Source organism: Delphinus delphis, chromosome 9, assembly GCF_949987515.2.
Source record: "Delphinus delphis chromosome 9, mDelDel1.2, whole genome shotgun sequence".
NCBI lineage: Eukaryota > Metazoa > Chordata > Mammalia > Artiodactyla > Delphinidae > Delphinus > Delphinus delphis.
In genome coordinates, this window is record NC_082691.1 from 85,091,473 (window position 1) to 85,117,293 (window position 25,821).

A 25,821-nucleotide genomic window follows, 5' to 3' on the forward strand; every position below is an offset into this window, starting at 1 on the left:
GGCTAGCTTGGGGCCAGATTATGAAGGGTTTTAAATGTCAGGCCAAGGAATTTATCAGGAGAATGAAATGATCAAACAAGTGTTTTAGGAAGATTTCAAGAGAGTGTGCAGGATGAATTGGAAAATCTGGAAGCATGGCAACAATTAGGAAGCTGTGAGATTAATTAGGCTGTTGTAGTAGTCCTGTGTGAGCTGATAAGGGTGTAAATGAGCATAGTGGCAGCAGAAATGGAAAGGGACAGCTGCAAGAGACATTGTTAAGAAAGAATGGATGAGATTGCTGCCTGATTGGATTGGGGACCCAGGGAGCTCAAGGAGTCAAGATGACAGCACAGTTTTGAATGTGGGCGACTGGTAGTACAATGAACAGAAAAAGGGATGTTAGAGAGGGAGCTGTTTCAGCAGATGTGAATTCAGTTCCACACATGGAGAATGTGCATGATATCCAAGTGGAAATGTCTGACAGGTCACAGGAAATTTAACACTAGAGCTCAGGAGAGACAGTATGGTTGGTGATGAACCTGGGAATCAAATGCAGAGGTGATAAATGAAGTCACAGAATGAATGAGATCTCTAAGGAAAAGCATAAGCAGTGAGACAAAGGACCAAAGCATGACCTTCGAGGAATGCCCGCATTCAAAGGATTTATAATCACAAAGCTGAGTTTAGAAGTGCCACCTACATGCTGCATGTCTTCACCACTAAATATCAGTTTAAAGTGTATATCTGAGAAAGTCAAGCAACACAGCATTTTTATGTTATAGTAGGAACCAAATTATAAACATGCCTCTAAACAAATCTGGCTGAAGAAAAGGCTGATATTCATAGAGAAAAAAAGAATAAGTGATACAGTGAACATAATCTAGAAGATTAGTGGATTTGATCCCACAAGGATGAGTCAAGCAAAGAAAATAAAAACTTGTGAGAAATATTTACTAATTTTAACACAAGGACCAAAAAATTTACCATGTTTGCAGTGCACTGTCTTCCTGAAGTATGAATTCAAACTAATTCATCAAAGTATTTTTAATAAAAGCTATAGTAAGTATATGCTGGCTCAAACATTTGTGAAGACAAGTTAATAAATGAAAGCCACCCAGAGTATAGTAACCCACACCACCCTTAGTATGCAAACAAAGTATCTTTTCTTTTTAATGTGTACCCCTAGTCTTTTTACGTGAAATATTTACTGTATATTGCATTTCTGACACATAAACTTTTTTTAATATAAGAAATGACACGTCATTTTTTATTCTTTGTAATTGTGAAGTAGACACACCAGCTTCTGAAACAGGAGACTTCGATTTTTACATGTTCTTATATTTAACATGTTTAATTGGTATTTTATCATAACAAACAAATTTAACATACATCAAAAGCAGTTAAAAGATAGAAACTTCCTTTCCTTTGGACATCTGACTGTTAAAAAACAGGAACAAGATTTACAAATTACACAAAATGAGCTGCATATGTAATAATGACACGGAGTTATTGAGAAAATACTAGTTTTAGTTGTTTCCAGGTAAAGCAGTCTCTAGTAACATGTCAACCCAAAAAATGCATGCAATTGCTAACTAGCCTTAGATATACTACATATACATGTAAGATAATAAAGATGGAGAGTCAAGCAAAACTTACAAACTTGGTTATTTCATACTTTCCAGATATTTTGAACATATCTAAAAAATTTAAACAGATATCATATGATTTTAAAGGGAATTCAATACAATATTATGGAACAGTGAAACTGAGTTATTAAAACCAAGGCAATTGTTTTCTTGATGTCTTCAGCCTCTTAACTAAGACCTAATAGTTTAATTCTATCAGCTAAATTTAACCCAAGAGTTGACTTTTTATTTTTATAGTTGTTTATTTCTTAGTTTACAGTCTTTTATTCCTATCAAGTCTTTGAAACCGGTGTGATTTTACACTTACGGCGCATCGCAATTTGGACTAGGCGTGTTTCAAGTGCTTAACAGCCTCAGGTGTTGCTGTATTGAACAGCACAGGTTTAGAGAGACATATAAAGAAATGCACGTGCCTATGTGATTTCAAACCACGGTCGGTGATATGAAGCAAAGGTGAAAGGTACCAAGAGAGAAAACAGTCAGGGGATCTGCGGGAGGTGGGAATGGAAGGAGTGGGGGGGAAGGGAGAGCTTCTTTGGGAAAGCAACATTTAGGCAGAGCCTAGAAGGGTGCTGAGGAGGGTTGGCTAGAGTGGGGCCGGAGTGTCTCAGGCAGCGGGAGTGCACGGAGGCCCTGGGATGAGAGCTGAGAGAGGGCCAGTGTGGCTGGGGCATGGAAGGAGAGGGGCAAGGCAAGACTGGAGTGGAGGCAGGGGCAAGGGGGGCAGAAGGAAGATCAGGCAGCATCTTTCAAACCATGTTCAAGACTGTGAACTTCATCAAGAGTTGACTTTTTAAACATTAATACCATCAAACCTCTTCCAATAATATTTTTTAAATGCATATGAACTATTACTTAAAAGTTTATCTCATTTCTTTAAATATGGGCCTTGGGCTAATTTGTTGAACACTGGGGTAATATAAACACTAAAAAAAATAAGCAATTTGCTTTTTAAAAAAAATTATTTATACTAAATAACTCAACTGAAAAAACAGTTTTTGTGGGGAGGAATCAGGCAGATGATTCTTATTTGGGGGGGTTACAGTGAAGAAGGACTCAAGGGGGAACTGCACTGTTTTGGCCAACAAAAATCTGAAGGATTGCAGTTTTTTTCTGAAATGATAAAGTAATGTTTCTTGGTGTAGAAGATATAGGGCATACTTTTACAAAGAAGTTTCATAATAGCTAATTTTTTGTTAAATCTAAAGTCTGTAACATACACATATGTATCTTATTTCAGAAGAGGCAGTGACTCAGAGATACTTAGATTCAACTTCTGATTCAGTCAAATGAAGTCCAAAAGTTTGGAATTAAATGACCCACTACTCGCCAAAAATCCACAAAATATTCACACCGGATAGACCAAGATTAACTCTCCTATAAAGAGAAAAAAAAAAGTTTTAGTGGAATTGATTGCCCAGCATTAAAGGTCTTTTTTCAAATAACTAAAATAGGAGTCTTTACAAGGGGTACATGTTTAATTAACATGTAGTGCTTTTCTGAAATAAGTTATGTTACACATGGTTTATCAGGTGAATTCCAGAAACAGTAATTACTTTCTTAACTGTGCTTAAAACCCAAATTTAGAATAAATGGACTTATGGAGTGTTGAAAATTAATTTTTCAGTGGACCTCAAGAATTATTACAACAGATAGAGTTAAACAGGACAATTTTAGCAAGTAGGATTTAAGTAAAAGTGTCAATTAAATTTTTAAAAATTGAGGAGTTAGAGATGCTAGGCCTCTTAGAGAATTTTACCTGTTCAAAAAAGGTCATTTCATCAACTATATTTTCCCATTTCTCCATACCCTCACCAACACTGCAAATGATAAATTTCAATTTGATAGAAAAAATGTTTTAATTCTGGCTTGATTGTATATGAGACTAAGCATCTTTTCATGTTCATTAACCATCTGCACGACACTCTTCTATGAAAGTCTCTCGTGTCTTTGACCATTTCTTATATTTTTCTTTTCTAATTAACGTATATGCTCCTTATACATGATGGATATCAACTTGGCTTTGCTCTAAATGTTGAAATTATAAGTCTTTGTCTCAGTTTGTCATTTAGTTTTAAACTTTATTTATGGTGTCTTTTACTGAACAGGACACAAATTACTGTGCAGTCAATTCTGTCTAGGTTTTTTTCCCTTTTGGATGTAAAACTTTCATCTCATTCCACTACCGCACAAATATGTGGCATTGAACTGATAATAGATTTGTATTAAACTGCTGTGTTATGGGCATGATTCCAAATGGTCTATACTTGAGCCACTTGCTTATTTCCTTTAAGCAAAGGAAATTTCCTTCCTTTAAGGTATAGGACAGCAGTTTTTAACATTTGATTGTTCCAAAATGTATTAAAAAGATTAATCATATTTTAAGTTAATTTCAAAGACTTTTCCCTTGGTTAAAAAAAAAAAATCCCAAATAAATAAAACACAGATTAGTTTTAGTCTAAAATGTTTCATTTTCCACATGTAAGTTCCTCATTCAGAGAAGATAAGCACTTTAAATATTATACCAATTCTTTTGGGTCTCTGTGTAAATTACTGCCCCACTAAGATGTTACAGAAAACCCAAATGAACTTTTTGGCCAATCCAATACTTTTACAGATTTTACATTTTTATGTATATGACAAACTATATATGGTACTCAACACAAGCTTCATGCTGTCATGACAAATCACTTATGTATCAAGTATCAATTTAGATTTTTAGAGAAAAGATAAATTTTCAGTTAAAACCAAAAATTCATTATTTATTTAAAATACTTCTAAGTTAATTCCTCACTTCAAAATAGTCTTCCAGAAACACTGTTAAGAATTACAAAACAATATATTTATAGCACATTCCATCTTTCTAATACATGTATATCTTTCTAAATACTGCTAGAAAATTTAGGAAAAAAGTCTGTATTTACTGACACAGAAGAATATCCAAGATATACCATAAGATTAAAAGGCAGGTCACAAAGTAATATGTTTGGGTACAATATATTTTTAAACAAAATGAAAACTAAAAAAAATCAACTTTCCCCAGAAAGGAGTCTGAAAATGCACACCTGAAACTGTTAACACAATGGATACCTCGAGGGAGAGTTGATCAGAAGAGAGAGTTGATCAGAGGGGAGTTTTCAATGTCTAGTTTATACACTGCTATATTGTTTAAATATTTCTATATTGAGCATGCATTATTTTTGTAATTAAAAAAATAAAGAAAAAAGAGCCATGGTAGCATAAATATTCTTTAACTCAGTATATCCAACGCATTATTTCAACGTCATCAATATACAAAATTATTAGAGATATTTTACTTTTTCTTTTTTGGTACTAGGTCTTCAAATTCTAGTCTGTGTAGTTTACACTGACAGCCCATCTCAATTTGGACTAATCATGTTTCAAATGCTCAATGCCACATGTGGCTGGCGGCTGCTGTATTGGACAGTGGAGTTCCAGAACCTGTATAAAACAGGGCACCTATAAAACTGAAAAGAAGCATGCATACCAAACTGGAACAGACCCCTGATGTTTTCTATTCAGCCCTTCCCTTTACATTTTTTTAACCTCAGGTTACACAGTGCAGGCAGAGATGGACCCAGAACACAGATTTTCAGACTTCCAGTCCTTGCATTACCAGATTTACCCAGCATTAGCTGAGGTCCATTTACTTCAAATTACTACAAATATTATTTGAAGGACTAAAATTTCAAATCATCTAAATAACAAGACAGCAATTTTGAGTTTATTGTAACAGTATGTGAGCTTCATTACTAAGTATTTAGAATAAACAAAGTAAACAATTTCAACTGACCATTTTTCCATCCCAATTAACAATATTATGGAACTGGTGCTGACTTAGTCTCTCTGAAAGTGTAAACATTTTGCAGAAGGCTTTGTGTCTGAAGTGGGATAGCTTGAATAAATAGAACTCCAGTTTTGTTTTTGTTTTTAAATTTTAAAGTGGCAAGAGCCTGATATATCAGGGTTGTTCCTCTGGGGGACACAGCTGTAAAGCCAATGATGTGGTCAAATTGCCTTTTTATCAATGGGGAAATGGAGGTTCCAAGGAATTACTGTAATGGACTTGCTCAAGATGGCAGAGCTGGTTAGTGACAGGGCTGAGCTAGTACTAGAAGCCATATCTCTTACTGTTCAGTCCACAAATCTTCAGTATATGATGCTGCCTTCTGCAGCATCTGAACATAAGGAAAACAGTATATAAGTTAAGTACTTGTATTTTTAAAGCATAAGTACTTACCCAAGCATTCCTGACTCTTTGGTCTTTATGATGTAGAGGAACATTAATAATGTATGAAACATATTATTTCGGCCCTGGAACAAAGACAAAAAATACAGCAAGATTTAAACCTAACGAAACCAAACCATTCAGCCTGATAGGTAAATGCGATCCTATCAATTTATATTCTACTAACTCGGAATTCCATGTAATTCAGCCTTTCATTCATTCATTAAACAAAGTGCCCACTTTGTGCTAGGAAGTGGGAATACTGTGGTGAATAAAACAGAGAGGATCCATGTAATTGAGGAGCTTAAGGTCTAGTAGGAAAGGCAGACAGGAAACTCAGAATTACAATAAAGTGTGATGAATGTTATGAGAAAGAAGAAGGTGTAGGGTGCCATGGGAACATATGCATTAAACCCAGAGTGGTGAGGCAAGCAATGCCTCCCTGAGAGAGAAATTTTTAAGTTGAGACCTGAAAGATGAGCAGAAATAAACACATTGGGAAGTTCCCATACATGGGAAGCAGCATTTATGAAGGTCTGGATGGGAGCTATTCTGAAGCTGGTACCCCTGTATCCTACACACAAAAAATACTCTATCCCCCAAATTAACAGCATAAACAACAATGTTGGAATTAAAAAACCTTTAATCACACTTCAAAATACATTATGATATATGTTAACAGTGTAAGTAACATATTAAATGTAAATTTATTTTATCTACAAGGGACTATGAGGCAGCATTTTGCCAGCACTAAAATCAAACTATTATATGTAATTTCTGGTCTGTGAAATAGCTCCTGATTTAGATTTTCAATTTACTGATTAACTTATACCTGCTTATTCTGATTTAGTGTTTTTACTAAAAAATCTTAGGATATATGATTTTTAAAGACAGTGTTTCTTTAAAAAAAAAAAAAAGGATTTGCATGGAACTTGAATGGCCCAAAATATTTACACTTACAAAGTTGAAATATTAAACTTAAAAAAAAAAAGAAATATTCTCTTCCGGGTATCTGATGAAGTGAAGGATACAATTTATGATTATAGTCTATGTAAAATTTCTTAGTATAGATGCTGGTAACAAAAATAACTGCAGAGGTCATCAACAGAACTGATGTTTGTAATCAAAAGTAAAATACCTGGATAGAAGTGTAAACTGGTACAATCATCTTTTTGATAACATATTTTAACAGCCTTGAAAATATTCTATAACCTAGAATTCCATTTTTGGACTTCAGGCTAAAAAACTACCCAAAATACAGACAGCTATATGCATAAAGGTATTTATGATAATGAAGACTTAGAAACATCCAAAATATCTAACTGTAGGGGAGTGGTTAAATAAATTATGTTATAATTTTATTGTGAAGTTTTAAAATAGCCATTAAAAAGTGTTTTAACGAAGATTCTTAAAGGCATGGAAAATTATAACATTAATTTTAAAAAGGATATAAAACTACATAAATAATATGATTTCAACCCATAAATAAGTACAGAAAAAGACCAAAATGAAATTTATCAAAAAAATTATACCAAATGTTAACAAGAGCTTCCTGTAAATAATGGAATAATGAACTTTTCTTCCTTTTCTTCATAATTCTCCAAATTAAGCACATATTACTTTTAGAGTTTTAAAAAAAGGGATACAAAACTAGCATTTTTTCCCTAATTTAAAAAGTTTACCTATTCCATAAACAAGAGAATCTAATTTTAAAAATATTAACAAAGCAAGTCATCCATGACATTAGTAATAGCAACTGCTACATTTAGAAGTACCTTTGGAAGACTGTAGAAATGACGCTGGTAGATTAGCTCATAATGGGGAGGGTTGATAGCACTCTGATAAATGCAAAAAACATTCTCATTTGTCACGTCTGTAAAGGAAATATGCTACATTAAAAAAACAAAACCAAACCACTAGATGTATTTCATGTGAAAAGCTCAATTCATCCTTTTAGGAGAGGTTGTTTATACCTGGTTTATTTGGTGTCTGAACAAAGTGCTGAGAAGTAAATGTTTTTCCATCAGGGTATTTAGGATGTGGAGGTAGTCTGGAATCAAGGTAGGTGCAAAACACATGCATGATGATCTGAAGACGAGGAAACAATTTTTCAAAGTCAGCATGAAAATCGATCAAGTATGTATGTGGTACTTTTAAAACATGTTTATAATGACTCCAATTTTTTTTTTTTTTTTGCGGTACGCGGGCCTCTCACTGTTGTGGCCTCTCCCGTTGCGGAGCACAGGCTCCGGACGCGCAGGCTCAGCGGCCATGGCTCACGGGCCCAGCCGCTCCGCGGCATGTGGGATCTTCCCGGACCGGGGCACGAACCCGTGTCCCCTGCATCGGCAGGCGGACTCTCAACCACTGCGCCACCAGGGAAGCGCATGACTCCAATTTTTAAGTTTTTCTCCAAAGAAAGAATTAGCAAAAATGTTTTCAAGTGGTTATATCTGTAAGATGAAATCTATGAAATGAAAAGATTAGAGCAAGACATTCCTAGTTTTCTGTTAAGGGGATCATTCACACCCATATAGGTAATTAACAGCAAAATCAAAATAAAATACACATACATTCAATTCTGAATTTGAGTACCAGCATTTAAACTTCATTTTCACACATAACAGTCACTATAAAAAAACAAACATAATTTTGAAAAACTCTTAAATGCTCCAAAACTTTATACTCTTTGATTTCATAAATCTAATTCTAGGAATCTTTCTTAAAATCATAATCCTAAATAAGAAAGAAACATGCATTATGTTACTCCTGGCAGTATTATTTAAGACAGAAAAACAAAAATCCCTCCCCCACTACATGTTTCCCAAACTTTTAGGTCCAATATAGGAGAACAGTTAAATGACAGTGTGTAATAGTGCAAATAACACTGAAAAGTGAAAAAAAGCAGGAGACATAATTTTACATATGGGATTATTATATCTGTATCGATAAAAACATTAAAAATAGCACAATATAAGTAAAGAAAAAAAAAGAAGAAAATATACCAAAATGTTAACAGTGGTTGGGTTAAGATGCTGGTATAAAAATTTTGTATTTCTACTTAGTTTCTAAGTTCTTTTCATTTATTTTATTTTCATTTTTATTTATTTATTCATTTATTTATTTATTTTCTTTTTTGGCCTCACTGTGTGGCTTGCAGGATCTTAGTTCCCTGACCGGGGATTGAACCCGGGCCCATGGCAGTGACAGCCAGCACTGAGTCCCAACCACTGGACTGCCAGGGAATTCCCTCTAAGTTCTTTTTAATATTCATTTTTATAATGGAAAAATAAACCCAATAACAAAAATGTCAAACTGATAAAACTGGGGACTTACAGCAGAATCAGTGGGCAGGTCTGTATCCCACTTGCGGCCTTTGAAGTCTCCACCTCTATTCCATCGAAATGAGCTCATACAGCCTCCTTGGGAAAGTTCTGTAGCAACAAAGGTAAAATAAAATAAGCTAAGAATATACAAGAAAGAAGGAAAAAAAAAAGGCTAAGGGGGGGCTTCCCTGGTGGCGCAGTGGTTGAGAGTCCGCCTGCCGATGCAGGGGACACAGGTTCGTGCCCCGGTCCGGGAAGATCCCACATGCCGCGGAGCAGCTGGGCCCGTGAGCCATGGCCACTGAGCCTGCGCATCCCAAGCCTGTGCTCCGCAACGGGAGAGGCCACAACAGTGAGAGGCCCGCGTACCGCAAAAAAAAAAAAAAAAAAAAAGGCTAAGGGGTTACAATAAGGAAAGTATAACATCTAAAAACCTAAAAACCTGATCAAAACATGCAGACAAAGAAATACAAGATATAAAAAATTAAATAGCACCATGGGGACTTCCCTGGTGGTTCAGTGGTTAAGAATCAACCTGCCAATGCAGGGGACACAGGTTCGAGCCCTGGTCCAGGAAAATCCCACATGCTTTGGAGCAACTAAGCCCGTGCGCCACAACTACTGAGCCTGTGCTCTAGAGCCCACGAGCCACAACTACTGAATTCCTTTTGCCTAGACCCCGTGCTCCGCAACAAGAGAAGCCACTGCAATGAGAAGCCCGTGCACCACAACGAAGAGTAGCCCCCACTCGCCACAACTAAAGAAAGCCCACGCGCAGCAAAGAAGACCTAATGCAGCCATAAATAAATAAGTACGTAAGTCATGATAAATGTTTATTCCTAAGTAAGTCATGATAAATGTTTATTCCTAAACCTCAGTCCAAACCTAGACTAGAGAAGGGGCAACATTACATTTTCAAATTAAGATTTATGATAAATCTAAAGAGTGAAATACTATTTCTAAAACTTGTTTTAGTGATGAGAACATTTTACAGAGTTTATCCAAATAAATGTAGGGAGGCATAAAGAGAGTATGTGGGAGTACCAGGGAGGCTAAATTTCCTGAGTCTCAAGTCAGTCTCCTCAGAAGATCATATTTCCCCCAAATAATCAGAATATAACAGAAATATAAAGAAGCAACGTATTACATATGACTTATAAAAATCGAAAGAAATAGGATCGGCATGCTGAAATTATAAAGAATGTCATTGTGGCATCCATTCTTGGTAGCTTAAGAATAGAAAATGAGTGAAATATTCATGTGAGCCCATTTAGCTCATATTTAAGTTTCCCTATTTAGAACAAAATTAGTAATTAATGTATTCAAGGCTAACTACATTATTTTGACCATTTTTAAGCATACAGAATATAAAACTCAAAAGTTGTTCAAGTATAAGCCTTAATAAAGCCATTATTAAATACATATTTATAAAATAAGATCACACTTCAGTGATACTTATAATTAAAAAAAAATTTTGTTCCATGTTACCTGTATAAAATTTCAAACTAGTGAAAAAGCTCTCATTTTTTCCCTCTCCAAATCAATAATTACCTTTGATCCTTTCAAACAAGTATTCCTGATTTGGCGTGAGGTCTAGATACTGCACGATTGTATTTAGAGTTGGAATGAGTGGAGCTTTGACCAGAGCAGCCTGCTTCAAGCTAGTAATACTAGCCTCTGTTAAAATTAAAACACACAGAAAACAGATTATTCCTCATGTGGATCTTTGAAAAAACTTCAAATGCTCTTCCTTCAATAGATGTTGAAGGAATAAAGGAAAGCAACGATAGTTTATCTTAACAAGCTGCATTATCTACTTTACCTACAAAATATTTGATCATTTCTGGCAAGGTGGCCAGAGTTAAACAAACACATGCATACTCCAAAAACAGCCAAATCCATTTTGCCAGATCTATAAACAACTAATAGAAGATTTTTGTGGAGTATATATAAAAAGACACATGAGAGCTTTCAAAATCAGGTTGAATTAAAAGTTGCCCATTATGCCAGTGACAAGTGAACACTTTTTATGAGTGATTTCGCTCATCACTTCATGAAAGACAACTATCCAAAGAAATGAATAAACGAACAAAAAGTTTCAAAATGTACAACCATACTAGTAATACCCAATGTTGGGAAAAAGGCTTTCTTATATGTGACATTATTGCTAGAATATAAATTGGTATAAGCTTTTTGAAGGGTTATGTATATTAAAAGCCTTAATATATTTATACCTATTGAACTTACAACTTCACTCCTAAGAAATTATCCTAAGGAAATAATTATGAATGTACACAAATATTTAGGTAAAAGGACATTTACTTACAGCATTATTAATAACAGCAAAGGGAAACTCTTCTAAATTTTAAATAATAAAGATCAGTTAAATACAATATATTACATACATAAAAAAGAAATACAAACTAGCCATAAAAATAGTACTGGAGAATATTTAACAAAATAGAAAAAGTAGAGGGAAAAAAGCAGGTAACAAAACAGTATGACCCCAATTTAATTAAAAATATATACATACATATGTACTATTTGCTCAACTCCTAAATATACACTTTTCACATTTTAATGTTGTTAAATTATGGTATAACTTACCATTGATATATATAGTATCATAGTATTTTTCTCCAAAAGGAATAAGTGATTGTGATTTAAAACGATTGATTGTGGTTATCTACTGAAGCGCAATCATGGGTAATATTCTTTGTGTATTTCTGTACTTTCCAAATTTTCTACAATGAACATATGCATGTTGCTTTCACAGTGATAAAACAATGTTATTCTTTTTTAAAAAGCACATCACACTGGTAAAAATGTTGTGAAACATAACATATTTTTATAGCTTATAAAAAAGCTCAAAAAGGATAAGCATAGGTTCAAATAACATTACCAAGAAAGTAACCTTCTGACTTTGGAGTCAGAAAGCTCTGGCCTCAAATCACTGCTCTGTGACACTGGGCAAGTTACTTAACCTCTCTGAGTCTTAGTAGTCTGATCCATAAAATGTGGCACTAAAAGCTAGCTTTCAAGGTTAATGTGAGTGTTGTATACATTATATACAAAATATACGGATACTCAACACGTGGGTACTTTAGTGATGCACAACACTATACTTATTCCAGAGAATAAAGACTGATTAAAAAAAGATACCCAAAAGCAAGTAGAAAGTGTTAATGTGCAATCCAAAGCCCTTACATATTTCAAAGAGAAATTTATTCTCTAGAAAGCTGATTGACTAAAATATTCCTTATTTATTTTGAAACCTAATTATTTAACACTAAATAAGTTATAGTGTATATATACTTTAGGCAAATTATATTACACAAAACCTTAATAATTTTATTTTTAGCAGATAAGAAAAATGTATTTTTCTTATATTGAAAAAAGGGGACTTTAAATTAGCACTGTACACATTTTTTATGCTTTGTACAATTTTAAATTAATATCTAATAAGAGACTTGTATCTTGAATATATAAAGAACACCTACAACTCAATAATAAAGAGACAAGTAACCCAATTTAAAAATAGGTAAAGGGGAAAAAAAACTGGGTAAAGGATCTGAAAAGATATTTTGCTTATGAAGATATATGAATGGACCAGCACATGAAAAGATGCTAAACATCATTAGCCATCAGGGAAATGCAAACTAAAAATACAATGTGATACCATTTCATATGCATTAGGATAACTGAAAAAGACACATAATAACAAGTATTGGCAAGGATGTGAGAAACTGGAGCCCTTATACACTGTAGGTGGGGATGTAAAATGGTGCAGCTGCTTTAGAAAACAGTCTGGCAATTCCTCTAAAGGTTAAACATGGATTTACCATATGGCTTAGCAATTCCACTTCTAGGTAATACCCAAGAGAAATTAAAATATATTCACACGAACATTTGTATGTATGTGTTCATGGCAGCATTATTCATAATAACCAAAAAAGTGAAAACAACCCAAATGTCAATCAAATGATGAACAGGTAAACAAAATGTGGTAGATCCAAACAATGGGATATTATTTGGCAATAAAAAGAAATGAAGTACTGATAAACACTACAACATGGATGAACCCTGAAAACATTGTTAAGTGAGAGAAGCCAGTCACAAACGACAACATATTGTATGATCCCATTTAGATGAAATATCCAAAACAGGCCTATATAATGAGACAGAAAGTAGGCTGGTAGTTGCCTAGGGCTGGAGGATGGGTGGTGGTTGGAAACGGGTCTATGGGGTTTCCTTCTGGGGTGATGAACTATTCAAACTTGACTGTGGGGATGGTTTGCACAACCCAAACCTTTGAATTGTAGACTTTAAATGGGTGAACTGCATATATCTCAATAAAACTGTTATATTTTTTAAAAAGTGATATTATAGACATTTAGTTTTTTTCTTCACCTCAAGATAACAAAAGGTGTTGTTAAACAGCCCATTACAAGAAGAAATTTTCCACTTGGCAGATTCACTGAAGGAACTCAAACGCTGGGCTCTATTTTCACATACCTCCTATTTGCAGCTCTGGACAACCCATTCGCCTCATTTGTGTGCTGACAGACTCAATCTCTTGTACAAGTGGCACTAATATTGTCTCATTGATCCACTAGGAAGAAATGAGGTAATGATTTTACACACGCAATTTTAAAGCATTTCTCAAATAATTATTTTCATGAAACTATTTTTGCTGTCTTGTACTTGAATATTAACAGAGTATAGTGGAAGAGAATGGAAGTAGCAGCTACCTGAAGTCTAGAGAGAGATAAGTAAATATGCTAACGGAGTATAACTTGACAAAGTTATATTCTTAAATCACATATGCCTATTTTTTAAAGATATAAAACTTTCAGCTACATGTTAAGTTTTTCTTAAATTCTTCTTTCTAGGATCATTATACTTAGCTAAAAGGATCATCTTCAGTTTACAGTTCTAGGGTAATTATTCACACATTTACACATGTAGCATTTATACTGGTTTGTGATTAGTAGAATAGTTTTTAAAACTAAACATAACTTAGATTAACATTACATAACATAACATAACATAGATTAGCTCTCAGCAGGCTCACTCAATCCCCTAACCATGTGGAAAACAGATTTTACTGTATTTGAAACTAGTTTGTGAATATTACAATATTCACTTTAGGACTAGGAATTTCAAATTCCACTTTGCATGGCTGATATCAAACTCATTCTGGGATGTGAAAAGACTGCCCAAGGAAATACCCCATCTAGTTTTTGTGTTATGTGTTTTGTGTTTGTTCACAGCAACTTCAACCACCATTTCTGTTTCCACACTTCTGTTTAACCATAAAGTAGAAGGATGAAAACAAGCTTCAGATCAAATACAAGTCTATACAATTCATTATAAAATTTTTGAATTAAAAAGCCTCTGAAAATGAAGTGTTTTTATAATTTATTTAGCAAGAAAATTTGATATACTGGCAAGACCTGAACTGAATTCCTGTGAAGCTATTATTAGACTTTATCCTACCTAGTGTGACAGTTTATATGCTCTGCTGCAGAAACATTAATGTGGTTGATTACTGAGTACTAACAAGACCCTGCTACTGTATTACAAAATATATGGTATATGCATATACTGCTTTTTAAAAAAAACTACAAAAAACCCTAAATTTCAGAACATTGTAGCCTAAGGAATTCAGATAAAGGACTGTGTTTGTATTTCTTCTAAGCTAATACTTCTGACCAAGACTTTATAAATATATTAACATTTTTAGATAAGCCTATGAGTGGAAATAAAAGAAAGTACAGTTCTAGGACATCATTTCACTTGTTCATTCTTCCAACATTTATTAAGTGTATCCTACTTGCCAGCCACTCCTAGCCTGCAACAAAATTATCTACTAGCTCCAGGAGAGAGATCTAGGCCTCATTCCCAGAAAACCTGATTGAGTAGTTCTAGGGCTGGCTCTGGAATTCTTATTCAAAAAAGCCAATCAGGCTTCTGGTTCAAGAAAGTAGGCTACTACTTTCAGCACTCCTTCTTGATACCCTATTTAAATTATAGTAAAAGAATAAAAAAGGGGCTTCCCTGGTGGCGCAGTGGTTGAGAATCCGCCTGCCGATGCAGGGGACAAGGGTTCGTGCCCCAGTCTGGGAAGATCCCACATGCCGCGGAGCAGCTGGGCCCGTGAGCCATGGCCGCTGACCCTGCGCTCCACAACGGGAGAGGCCACAACAGTGAGAGGCCCGCGTACCGCAAAAAAAAAAAAAAAAAAAAAAGAATAAAAAAGAACAAGTGATTTCAACATATTTCTAGAAACTATACAGTGGGTGGATGAGTGTTGAAGGATCAAACAGTGGAAGAAGCGGCAGCCTCTACAGAATCTAAGTGGAGGGGCTTCCTGCAGTGAAGGAGGGGCCAATTCGCCCCCCTGGAATCCGGACAAATGGGTACTACAGAGAACAACAGAAAGAGGCAGGGTTGAAACCAGGGAACTAACTCACTCTGTATATGCAAGAGCTGGCCTTGCCAACCTCTAGGCCAAAGATTAGAAGGTTCTTCTTTAGAAAAATTGAAGAAATTGATATACTCTGAAGTAGCTTCAAGCATATGTTATGTTCTCTAACTCTGAAGTTTTCTGACATAAAGGACCTCATTTGTGCTCCCCTCACATTTCTAGACACATAACAGACTGACAGGAAAGCTCTTTGAAAAGTAAAATTGAGATGTTGGGAAAGGGAAAATCTTAGCAACTAAATACACTGTTCCTTTATCCACTCAAAATACACTGATTTGCTAAATACAGAAGGAAAAAAAATCCCCAAGAATACGGACACTATATGGTAAACGTCATGTTTATTCTTATATATGTGCCACACATATTGTACTTTTAATAATACTTAATTCTGATATTCTAATAATTAATATCTCTAACTGATATTCTAACAACATACTTTGTACATTAAGAGGCACTAATATTGTCCAAAGAGTAATGTCAGAACTTACATTTCTGAACTTGGCTGTCCATGAATCCATATGATCAAGAAGTTGTCTATTCATAGTCACTCTTGCCCAGACCTATTAAAAATGTTTAAAATGAACAATCAAATAAAATGCCAGTTATCAATCATTCCTTCCCCCACCCTCAGAAATATTTGGAATACTTTGGAAAAAACTTCATGAATATCAATACTGATCTAATTAATATGCAGTAGTTGCAATTCATGCACACATATATATTTAAAATTCCTTACATTGATATGTTTGAAGAACATTCTTCTTGCTTTTAAGAACAAAATTTAAATCCTTTATTTGCTTTTAAACTGATGAAGTTACAGAATATCAAATGTTCTAATCTAAATGTATTTCAAGAGCAAGAGTCTTGTATATGCTAATAAGTACAAGTAGATACCTGAGATACCTTTTCAATATAAATGAGTGCAGAAAAATGTTTTAGGCAGGAAAGTAATGTTAACTATGTGTCATAAAGAGTAAAACGTACAATATAATTCAGTTTTGGGTACACAAACTTAAGGAGTCTTTCTACCGTTTAATGTGTGCCAGATTTATGTTTCTAGCCAGTAGAAGTGGAGGTTACAGAAAAAAAAGTTCCAGAAGAAGAAAAGACTTTCTAACAATCTGTAAATCATAAATATCAAGTCATTTTTATTTTCCATTTACCTCCTCTGCAGCTTGTTTAGAACTGAGATCAGCTTCATCTTTGTTAGCACATGGGGCCTGAGACCTACAGGCAAGCTGATACTGAAACTTCTTTAAAGTTTGTGCATAATCCCCCATAAAACGACTGTGGTTCCAGAAAGTAGGACTGGTGGAAGGCGAAGTAGAATCTGGGCTTCCTACAATGATTAATTTAAAGATTATCAGTGTGTTGTAGTAATTTTGATATCTGGAGCTGCTATATGAACTCTGGGTATCCAGGAATCTGGATGGCAATGGCAATCAAAGACAAAGCCTCGGGCTTCCCTGGTGGTGCAGTGGTTGAGAGTCCGCCTGGCGATGCAGGGGACACGGGTTTGTGCCCCGGTCCGGGAAGATCCCACATGCCGTGGAGCAGCTGGGCCCGTGAGCCATGGCCGCTGAGCCTGCGCGTCCCGAGCCTGTGCTCCGCAACGGGAGAGGCCACAACAGTGAGAGGCCCGCGTACCGCCAAAAAAAAAAAAAAAAAAAAAAGACAAAGCCTCCTCTCCTCCCTGCTCCCAACGTTCTCTCTTCTTCAGAGAAATGGAAAATTAAAAAGAACATTTTCTGAGCAGTATCACTTTGAGAGCCATATGCTCTCTAAGTGGCTGAAAGTGTCTGTTTATTTTTGTTGTAAAATTAAGCTTGTTTCATTCTCTAAGACTTTCAAATGATTCAGAGAGAAACAAAAGACAAATTTCTTCAGGAAATAAATAGGCTAAGGAGTTCTTGCTTGAATTTTTGGAAGCTCTTTCTGAATGGGATAATTACAGCCTCTTATTAATAAACTAGTCTTTTGGCTAGCAGCTAAACTCACTCTTCCCTGTACTACACTGTGTTCTATTTATAGTCTGTAGTAATTCCTGCCTTGTATTAAGAGACCATCTGCTGATTACACTTCTAAATTTATAAATTTACTTTTAGGAAATGTAAATAGTCAAATTTAGGGACTTAATACTACAGAGGAATCTACCACAGTACTTATCACACTTTAAGGCCTGTTTCTTTTTCCAAATAAAATTTGAGCTCTTTGAGGGCAGGGAGTATTTTTTTTCCCGAGCATCTAGCCCAGTTCCTGAATAAAGAGCAAATTTTCAACGACAACTATATGATACTTATGAAGAGTTTATTTTTTCAGAGTTTACCTGATATCAAAAGTATCAATTAATATTTTATACCCTCACACAAAAGTCACAAATAAAAACTAGTTTTTTTTAATCTTAGCAGAATTTTTAAAAGGAATGACTGTAAAATAATGAAACTGTTTTTCTAGTGATGTTTACAGGCACAAAAGACGAGAAATCATGAAAGGAATATGTGGCAGTATTTCAAGTCACAGCATCAAAACCTTGAAGGTTAGCCAGTCTTGTGCTAGTAGCACTGGTGAAAGTAGTTTCATGCTGACATGAAAATAAATAATTACATATAATAAATACCACACTTGGGGTAAAAAAATTTCAAGTAGGACTTCTGGTAACACTGACTTAGAGGAATGAATTAATGTCAAGAAAAGAAGTTTTAAACAAGCACAAATGATTTAATAAATAGGGAATAAAAAAGGAAGGTAAGAGACATGGTCATGATAGAGCACAAAGTTTATCCTATTTTGATTAATTATTTTGACTATTAACTTTGAAAATGATAATCAAGCTTTCTGAGAGAAAACGAACTAAAATTTCAATAAAGTGTGGCTTTAGATGACAAAAGAAGTTTTATACAGATGACAGAAATATGTTTTTATATCTGTTGTACATTAGCCAAAGTACAAGGAAAATATATATAGCAAGTGACACAATAGGGCTTCTCTGTAATGACCACCACCACCAAAATAGCACAAAACCTGTAGCTGGAGAACCACAAAGACCAAAGAATCAAAGCACAAAGAGATTTGGAAGTCTGGCAACATAACAAATCAGGTAACCTGAAACATCTCCAGATATATATATGCTTATCAAATAAAATATATAATTTAAATGAATAATGGAGCTTGCAATAATGTAAGAGGAAGAGTCACTGGCTAAAAATGAAGAGGGAATTGAAAGTCACGGTGGCCAGTGGCCTGCATGTGAGCTGATGCCGTGGCTGCTCTGGAGCATTTTGTAGGCTTTGGGAAACCTATCAGCTTTGATTTCAGTGCCTGGGAACTGGAAATGTGGATACAGGTCCAGGAGAGGTAGACAGCTGGACTGAGACCTTCTTCCTGTCTCTATTCCCTGCACCCTGCATAGAGCCAGGAACCTCAAAGGGCCACATTCTCAGTGGATAAGGAAAAAACATCTGTCCACTGACACCAGGAAATAATAAGGAAGCTTGTCTCTCTTAGGCTGTTTAAAAAGAAACCCCCAGAGATTTAAAAATTACAGATCTATCTTCACATGGGTTTATAGTGCCCGTTTACACTCCCTGTGAGGTCCAGGAACCTCCAAGCCCCAAAATTACTTAAGTTAGTTCAAGGTCAATGATGTTCCTTAGGCACCCGGTAGAGGCAAATATAAAACTGCTGGCAGGAAACAAGGCTTCCATCCAGCCTGCCTAGGACAGAAAAAGCACAGATAAAATTCTTCTGAAGATGAGCTTACCAAAAACAAACAAAAATTACATAAATCACAGGGAAACATGTCTCCAAGCAAATGAGTCAACAAGAAAAAAATGTTAGCATGTAATCTCCAAGAACTTTAGATAACTGAACTACTTGACAGAGACTTTTAAAAAGCACGTTTAAAGTGATTGAGATAGGAAAAAGAATTGAAAATATAAGAACAAAACAAGATACTCTAAATCAGGCATATCTGAAAGAGAACCAAATGAAACTCTGAAAACTGAAAAAAGAAAAGAAGACAAAGAGCTCAATGAGTTAGTTAAACAGCAGTTCAGACACCACTGAAGAAAGAACTATCAGTTCAAACTGGCTAAAACAAACAAACTGGGGGGGGGGCTTCCTGGTGGCGCAGTGGTTGGGAGTCCGCCTGCCACTGCAGGGGACACGGGTTCGTGCCCCGGTCCAGGAGGATCCCACGTGCCGTGGAGCGGCTGGGCCTGTGAGCCATGGCTGCTGGGCCTGTGCGTCCGGAGCCTGTGCTCCGCAACGGGAGAGGCCACAACAGTGAGAGGCCCATGTACCGAACAAAATAAAAAAAATATTAAAAAATTAATAGGGTACAGATCAAAATCTCTAGCCAGAGTACAATTAACTTAGGAAAAAACAGATAACAAAGCCTTTCATTTCACACACTTGGAAATTAAAAGCAACACCAATCACCAATAATACTTCCAAACAATATTTCTAAATAACTCCTATATGTCAACGAAGAAATAAAAATGCAAGTCAGAAAATACCTGGATATGACAAAAATATGTAGAGGGTACATAGGGTTCTTTGTATTCCACTCTATAATTTTCGGTATCCTTGAAATATTTCAAAATTTAAAAAGAAAAAAAAGCATGTATCAACAAATAACAAGATAATATTGATTTGTTTCTTTGACATCTGTGGCACTTTCAGGCAAAATTAAATTAAAAATCAATAGAGAGATTTCAAGTGACACAAAGAGCCATGGTCCAATAATTGGCTTCCTCACTGTGGCCATGCTTTAGCACCTAATGTGCTTTCTGTGAAAGTTCCTGAGGGGGAAAAATCATTACTCGGCTCAATAGCCTAACTTGGTTTCAATAATAGACTTTGTAATAATCAAATCCACCCCAAATAGATTAAGATTTGCTAACACTGCTCCCCAAGGCAAACTAGAGACAAGTTAAAAAATGTTCCAAAAACAACAGCACTTCTGGAGTAAATCCATGCTCTCACCAGCCTCCCTGCCACACCAACCTTCCCAAGGACTACCTGAAAGGAGACAACTATCACTTCACGAAGCTCTGCTGCGGACCGCATCAAAAACAGTTTTATGACCTCAACTTTTAAACAAATTATAACTTACACGAAAAAGCTTTCAATAGTAATGTAGACAAAAGGTTCAAGATTTCCGTTAACTCAGCTATATTTTACATCTTAAATTTTGGTGAACTTAATTCTTCTAACTGAACAAAATACAAAACCAAAATGTATTTCTCTCCTAAGCTACACAAGGTGTATTACTAAAGGACTTAAACATTTATGTATGGGATCAAAGTAAAGGTTGAAGATAACGTAAAATGACACAAAAATACGTACAATAGATCTAAATAAAATATATATGTACCCAGCTTAACTCTATGCTGTTTCTCTTCTTCACTTCTAAGAAAAGTATCCAAGGTTCGTAGGTCTGTCATGTAGTCTTCTTTGTCAGTAGGGGAGTTGTAGACGGTGGGTGAAGAACGGTAGCGAGATCTCAATCCACTGTTCTCCACTGGTCCAACAGTGGTAGGGTATGGAGAAGATGGAGAGGGACTATAGCTGGCCAACTATACAAAATAAAAGAACTTTATTTTATTTTTCTTTAACTGAAATTTCTTTGTTTTGGTTTTTGACTTTCAAAGAGCACACACCAATTAGAATGGCCAAAATCCAGAGCACTGACAACACCAAATGCTGGCAAGGATGTAGAGTAACAGGAACTTGGATTCATTGCTGGTGAGAATGCAAAACAGTCACTTTGGAAGACAGTTTGGCAGTTTCTTACAAAACTAAACGTACTATTACCATAACAAACATCCTCCTCCTTGGCATTTACCCCCCAAAGCTGAAAATTTATGTCCATACAAAGACCTGCACACAGACGTTTATAAGAAACTTTATTCGTAACTGTCAAAACTTGGAAGCAACCAAGATGTCCTTCAGTAGGTCAGTGGATAAACTGTGGTACATCCAGATGATGGAATGTTATTCAGCACTAAAGGAAATGAGCTAGCAAGCCATGAAAAGACGTGGAGGAAATTTAAATGCATATTACTAAGTGAAAGAAGCCAATCTGAAAAGGCTACATATTGTATGATTGTGGAAAAGGTTGGGGTAGGGGGAGGATGTATAAGCAGAGCACAAAGGATTTTTAGGGCAATGAAATTACTCTGTATGAAACCATAATGGTGGATACATGTCATATGTTTGTCCAGACACATTGACCGTACACCACCAAGAGTGAATGCTAATGTAAACTATGGACTCTGGGTGATAATGATGTGTCAGTGCAGGCTCTTCTATTCATACAACTCTGCAGCAAGATGTTGATAGTGGGGGAAGCTGTGCCTGTGCCGGGGGCAGGGGTACACAGAAAATCTCTTTTCTATTCCTCTTAATTCTGCTGTGAACGTGAAACTGTTCTAAAAATAGTCTATTTTCCAAAAAAGTAATATATGTATATTTTATTTTTTATTTTTTTGCGGTATGCGGGCCTCTCACTGCCGTGGTCTCTCCCATTGCGGAGCACAGGCTCCGGACGCGCAGGCCCAGCGGCCGTGGCTCACGGGCCCAGCCGCTCTGCGGCATGTGGGATCTTCCCAGACCAGGGCACGAACCCGTGTCCCCTGCATCAGCAGGCGGACTCTCAACCACTGCGCCACCAGGGAAGCCCTATATGTATATTTTAAAAAATGAAAAGCATGAAGAAAATAAGCCATACTTGTAACTCTACCACCTAGAGATACTATAATCCTTTTTCACATTTCATGTATTTTCAACTCTTTAAATGTACATATATGTTAATATATTTTTGTTTTTATATAATTGAGATAATACCCTTTAGCATTATATTGTTTTTTTAAAGTTAACAAGAATTTTTCTATAAAAATCCTTTGTAAATATTCTTACTAGCGATATAATACTTTGTAATACAAATCTATCATAATTTATTTTTACATTCTTATATTCTAGACATTTGGATTGTCTAAAATTTTTGGTTACTGTGAATAATGTTATGATCAGCATCTTTGTGCATAAATCTTAGCTTAATTTCTGATGACTTCCTTTAGGAGATCCCTAGAACTGAAATGACTTGACCAAAGCATATGAACATTTTTAATACACATTTCCATTCTATTAAATGAAAATGTTGTACTAAGTTATACTCCTATCAGAAGAGAATAGATAGGAATACCTATTTTGGTATGTGTCCATCAGCATTACTATTTAAAAATATTTATGATATATAAAATTCTAAAAAATGTATATTTAATTTGCATTTTCCTTATACTTATTAAGTTAAACACCTTAAAAATACAATTACTTGTCAGTAGTATTACCTATTATATTAACTACTTACTCCAGTACGTTGACAATTTTTTTTCTACTGGGGTTTCATGATCAATTTATATTAGTTTGTAATAAATTAAGGATTAACAAATTTTATAATATTTAATGCTGTTTACAAATAAAAATGTTAATCCTCTTCCACATTGATTTTTCTTTTATTTCAATTAACATGTTAAATCCTTATATATAGTGACTGTATTTGGGTTACTGTTTCATTAACTGGTTTTATCTTGCTCAAGGGGCACAATATTTTATGATTCATTTACATTACCTTATTTCACCCTCTCAGTAAGTGGTAAATATTATTACTGTATTAATTTTAGGTATAAGAGGTTAGGTAACTTCTCAAGATCATACCAGGACACCATTCCAGGTTTCTGACTCTATTCTGTTCAAAGGCAGTGATTTCCACCATTCTGTCTTCCAGGTCACTTACCCATTCTTCTGTCTCAGTTATTCTATTATTCCTTCTAGTGTATTTTTCATTTCAGTTATTGTATTGTTCATCTGTTTGTTCTTTAGTTCTTCTAGGTCTTTGTGAAACATTTCTTGCATCTTCTCAATCTTTGCCTCCATTCTTTTTCCGAGATCCTGGATCATCTTCACTATCATTATTCTGAATTCTTTTTCTGGAGGGTTGCCTGTTTCCACTTCATTTAGTTGTTTTTCTGGGGTTTTATCTGGGACATAATCCTCTGCTTTTTCATTTTGTCTAACTTTCTGTGATTGTGGTTTTCGTTCTGCAGGCTGAAAGACTGTAGCTCTTGCTTCTGCTGTCTGCCCTCTGGTGGATGAGGCTATCTAAGAGGGACTGGGTCTTTCTCTGGTGGGCAGGGCCATGCTCAATAAAACTTGTCTGCTGATGGGTGGGGCTGTGTTCCCTCCCTGTTAGTTGTTTGGCCCAAGGTGACCCAGCACTGGAGCCTACAGGATATATGGTGGGGCGGCCCCCAGGAGGGCTCACGCCAATGAGTACTTCCCAGAACTGCCGCTGCCAGTGCCCCTGTCCCCACTGTAAGCCTCAGCCACCCCCCACCTCTGCAGGAGACCCTCCAACACTAGTGGGTAGGTTGGTTCAGTCTCCTATGGGGTCACTGCTCCTTCCCCTGGGTCCTGGTGCACACAAGACTTTGTGTGTGCCCTCCAAGAGTGGAGTCTCTGTTTCCCCCAGTCCTGTGGAAGTCCTGCAACCATATCCTGCTGGCCTTCAAAGTCAGATTCTCTGGGGATTCCTACTCATGTTGCCAGACCCCCTAACATGGGGCTCAGAACTTTCACTCCAGTAGGAGAAGTTCTGTGGTATAATTGTTCTCCAGTTTCTGGGTTGCTCACCTGGTGGGTATGGGATTTGATTTTATTGTGATTGCGCCCCTCCTACTGTCTCAATGTGGCTTCTCCTTTGTCTTTGATTGTGGGGTATCTTTTTTGGTGAGTTCCAGCATCTTCCTTTCGATGGTTATTCAGCAGTTAGTTGTGATTTCAGTGCTCTCACAAGAAGAGATGAGCACATGTCCTTCTACTCTGCCATCTTGAACCAATCTCCTCCAGTTTTCTAACTCTGGAGCTTACACTTCTAACATGTTTTATTGGATCAGAATGATCTGTTCATACAATAGCAAAATGTTGAAAACTGTTGAAGATGGGTAATAGATACGCAGGAGTTCACTATACTTGTCCCTTCATTATTGTGTGTGTTTGAAAATTTCCATAATCAAAAGTTTAAAAAGTAATTGTTTCTTGAAAATTTAAAAGAACTCAGTGGTAAAACTTCTGGGCCCTAATGTGTTCTGTGGATGTATTTGATTAATAGTTTTAAAATTTTCTTCCTTATTTAGGTTTTCTACTACTTTGTCAATTTTACCATTTTATTTTTTTTTAACATCTTTATTGGAGTATAACAGCTTTACTATGGTGTGTTAGTTTCTGCTTTATAACAAAGTGAATCAGCTATACATATACATATGTCCCCATATCTCTTCCCTCTTGCATCTCCCTCCCTCCCTCCCTATCCCACCCCTCTAGGTGGTCACAAGCATCAAACTGATCTCCCTGTGTTATGCAGCTGCTTCCCACTAGCTATCTATTTTACGTTTGGTAGTGTATATACGTCCATGCCACTCTCTTCGTCCCAGCTTACCTTTCCCCCTCCCTGTATCCTCAAGTCCATTCTCTAGTAGGTCTGCATCTTTATTCCCATCTTGCCCCTAGGTTCTTCTGACCATTTTTTCTTTTTCTTTTTTTTTTTTTTAGATTCCATATATATGTGTTAGCATATGGTATTTGTTTTTCTCTTTCTGACTTACTTCACTCTGTATGACAGACTCTAGGTCCATCCACCTCATTACAAATAACTCAGTTTTGTCCCTTTTATGCCTCAGTAATATTCCATTGTATATATGTGCCACACCTTCTTTATCCATTCATCTGTTGATGGACACTTAGGTTGCTTCCATGTCCTGGCTACTGTAAATAGAGCTGCAATGAACATTTTGGTACATGACTCTTTTTGAATTATGGTTTTCTCAGGGTATCTGCCCAGTAGTGGGAATGCTGGGTCGTATGGTAGTTCTGTTTTTAGTTTTTTAAGGAACCTCCATACTGTTCTCCATAGTGGCTATATCAATTTTAGCATTTTTTTCTCCAGAAAAATAATTATTAATTTCATTAATTTTTCCAAAGTATTACTTTGATTCAACAGACACATATAGCATCTATATTCCATACACTGTGCTAAGGAAACAAAGATGAGTAAAAACACATAATCTT

General features: G+C 35.8%; 1 protein-coding gene across 2 annotated transcripts in view; it reads right to left on the reverse strand.

Moving 5' to 3' along the window:
• Positions 1-1,087: 1,087 nt before the first annotated feature.
• Positions 1,088-25,821, reverse strand: part of TMEM209 (transmembrane protein 209) — a 29,023-nt gene continuing 4,289 nt past the window's right edge. For both annotated transcript variants that reach the window (XM_060020889.1, XM_060020890.1), the window contains exons 6-15: positions 21,071-21,272; positions 16,857-17,032; positions 16,182-16,253; positions 13,719-13,815; positions 10,755-10,880; positions 9,214-9,311; positions 7,851-7,965; positions 7,653-7,750; positions 5,890-5,963; positions 1,088-3,005 (exon numbers count right to left, since the gene is read on the reverse strand). In XM_060020889.1, the coding sequence (XP_059876872.1) occupies positions 2,951-3,005; positions 5,890-5,963; positions 7,653-7,750; positions 7,851-7,965; positions 9,214-9,311; positions 10,755-10,880; positions 13,719-13,815; positions 16,182-16,253; positions 16,857-17,032; positions 21,071-21,272 (1,113 nt within the window). In that variant the 3' untranslated portion in view covers positions 1,088-2,950. The remainder of the gene's footprint in view (positions 3,006-5,889; positions 5,964-7,652; positions 7,751-7,850; positions 7,966-9,213; positions 9,312-10,754; positions 10,881-13,718; positions 13,816-16,181; positions 16,254-16,856; positions 17,033-21,070; positions 21,273-25,821) is intronic.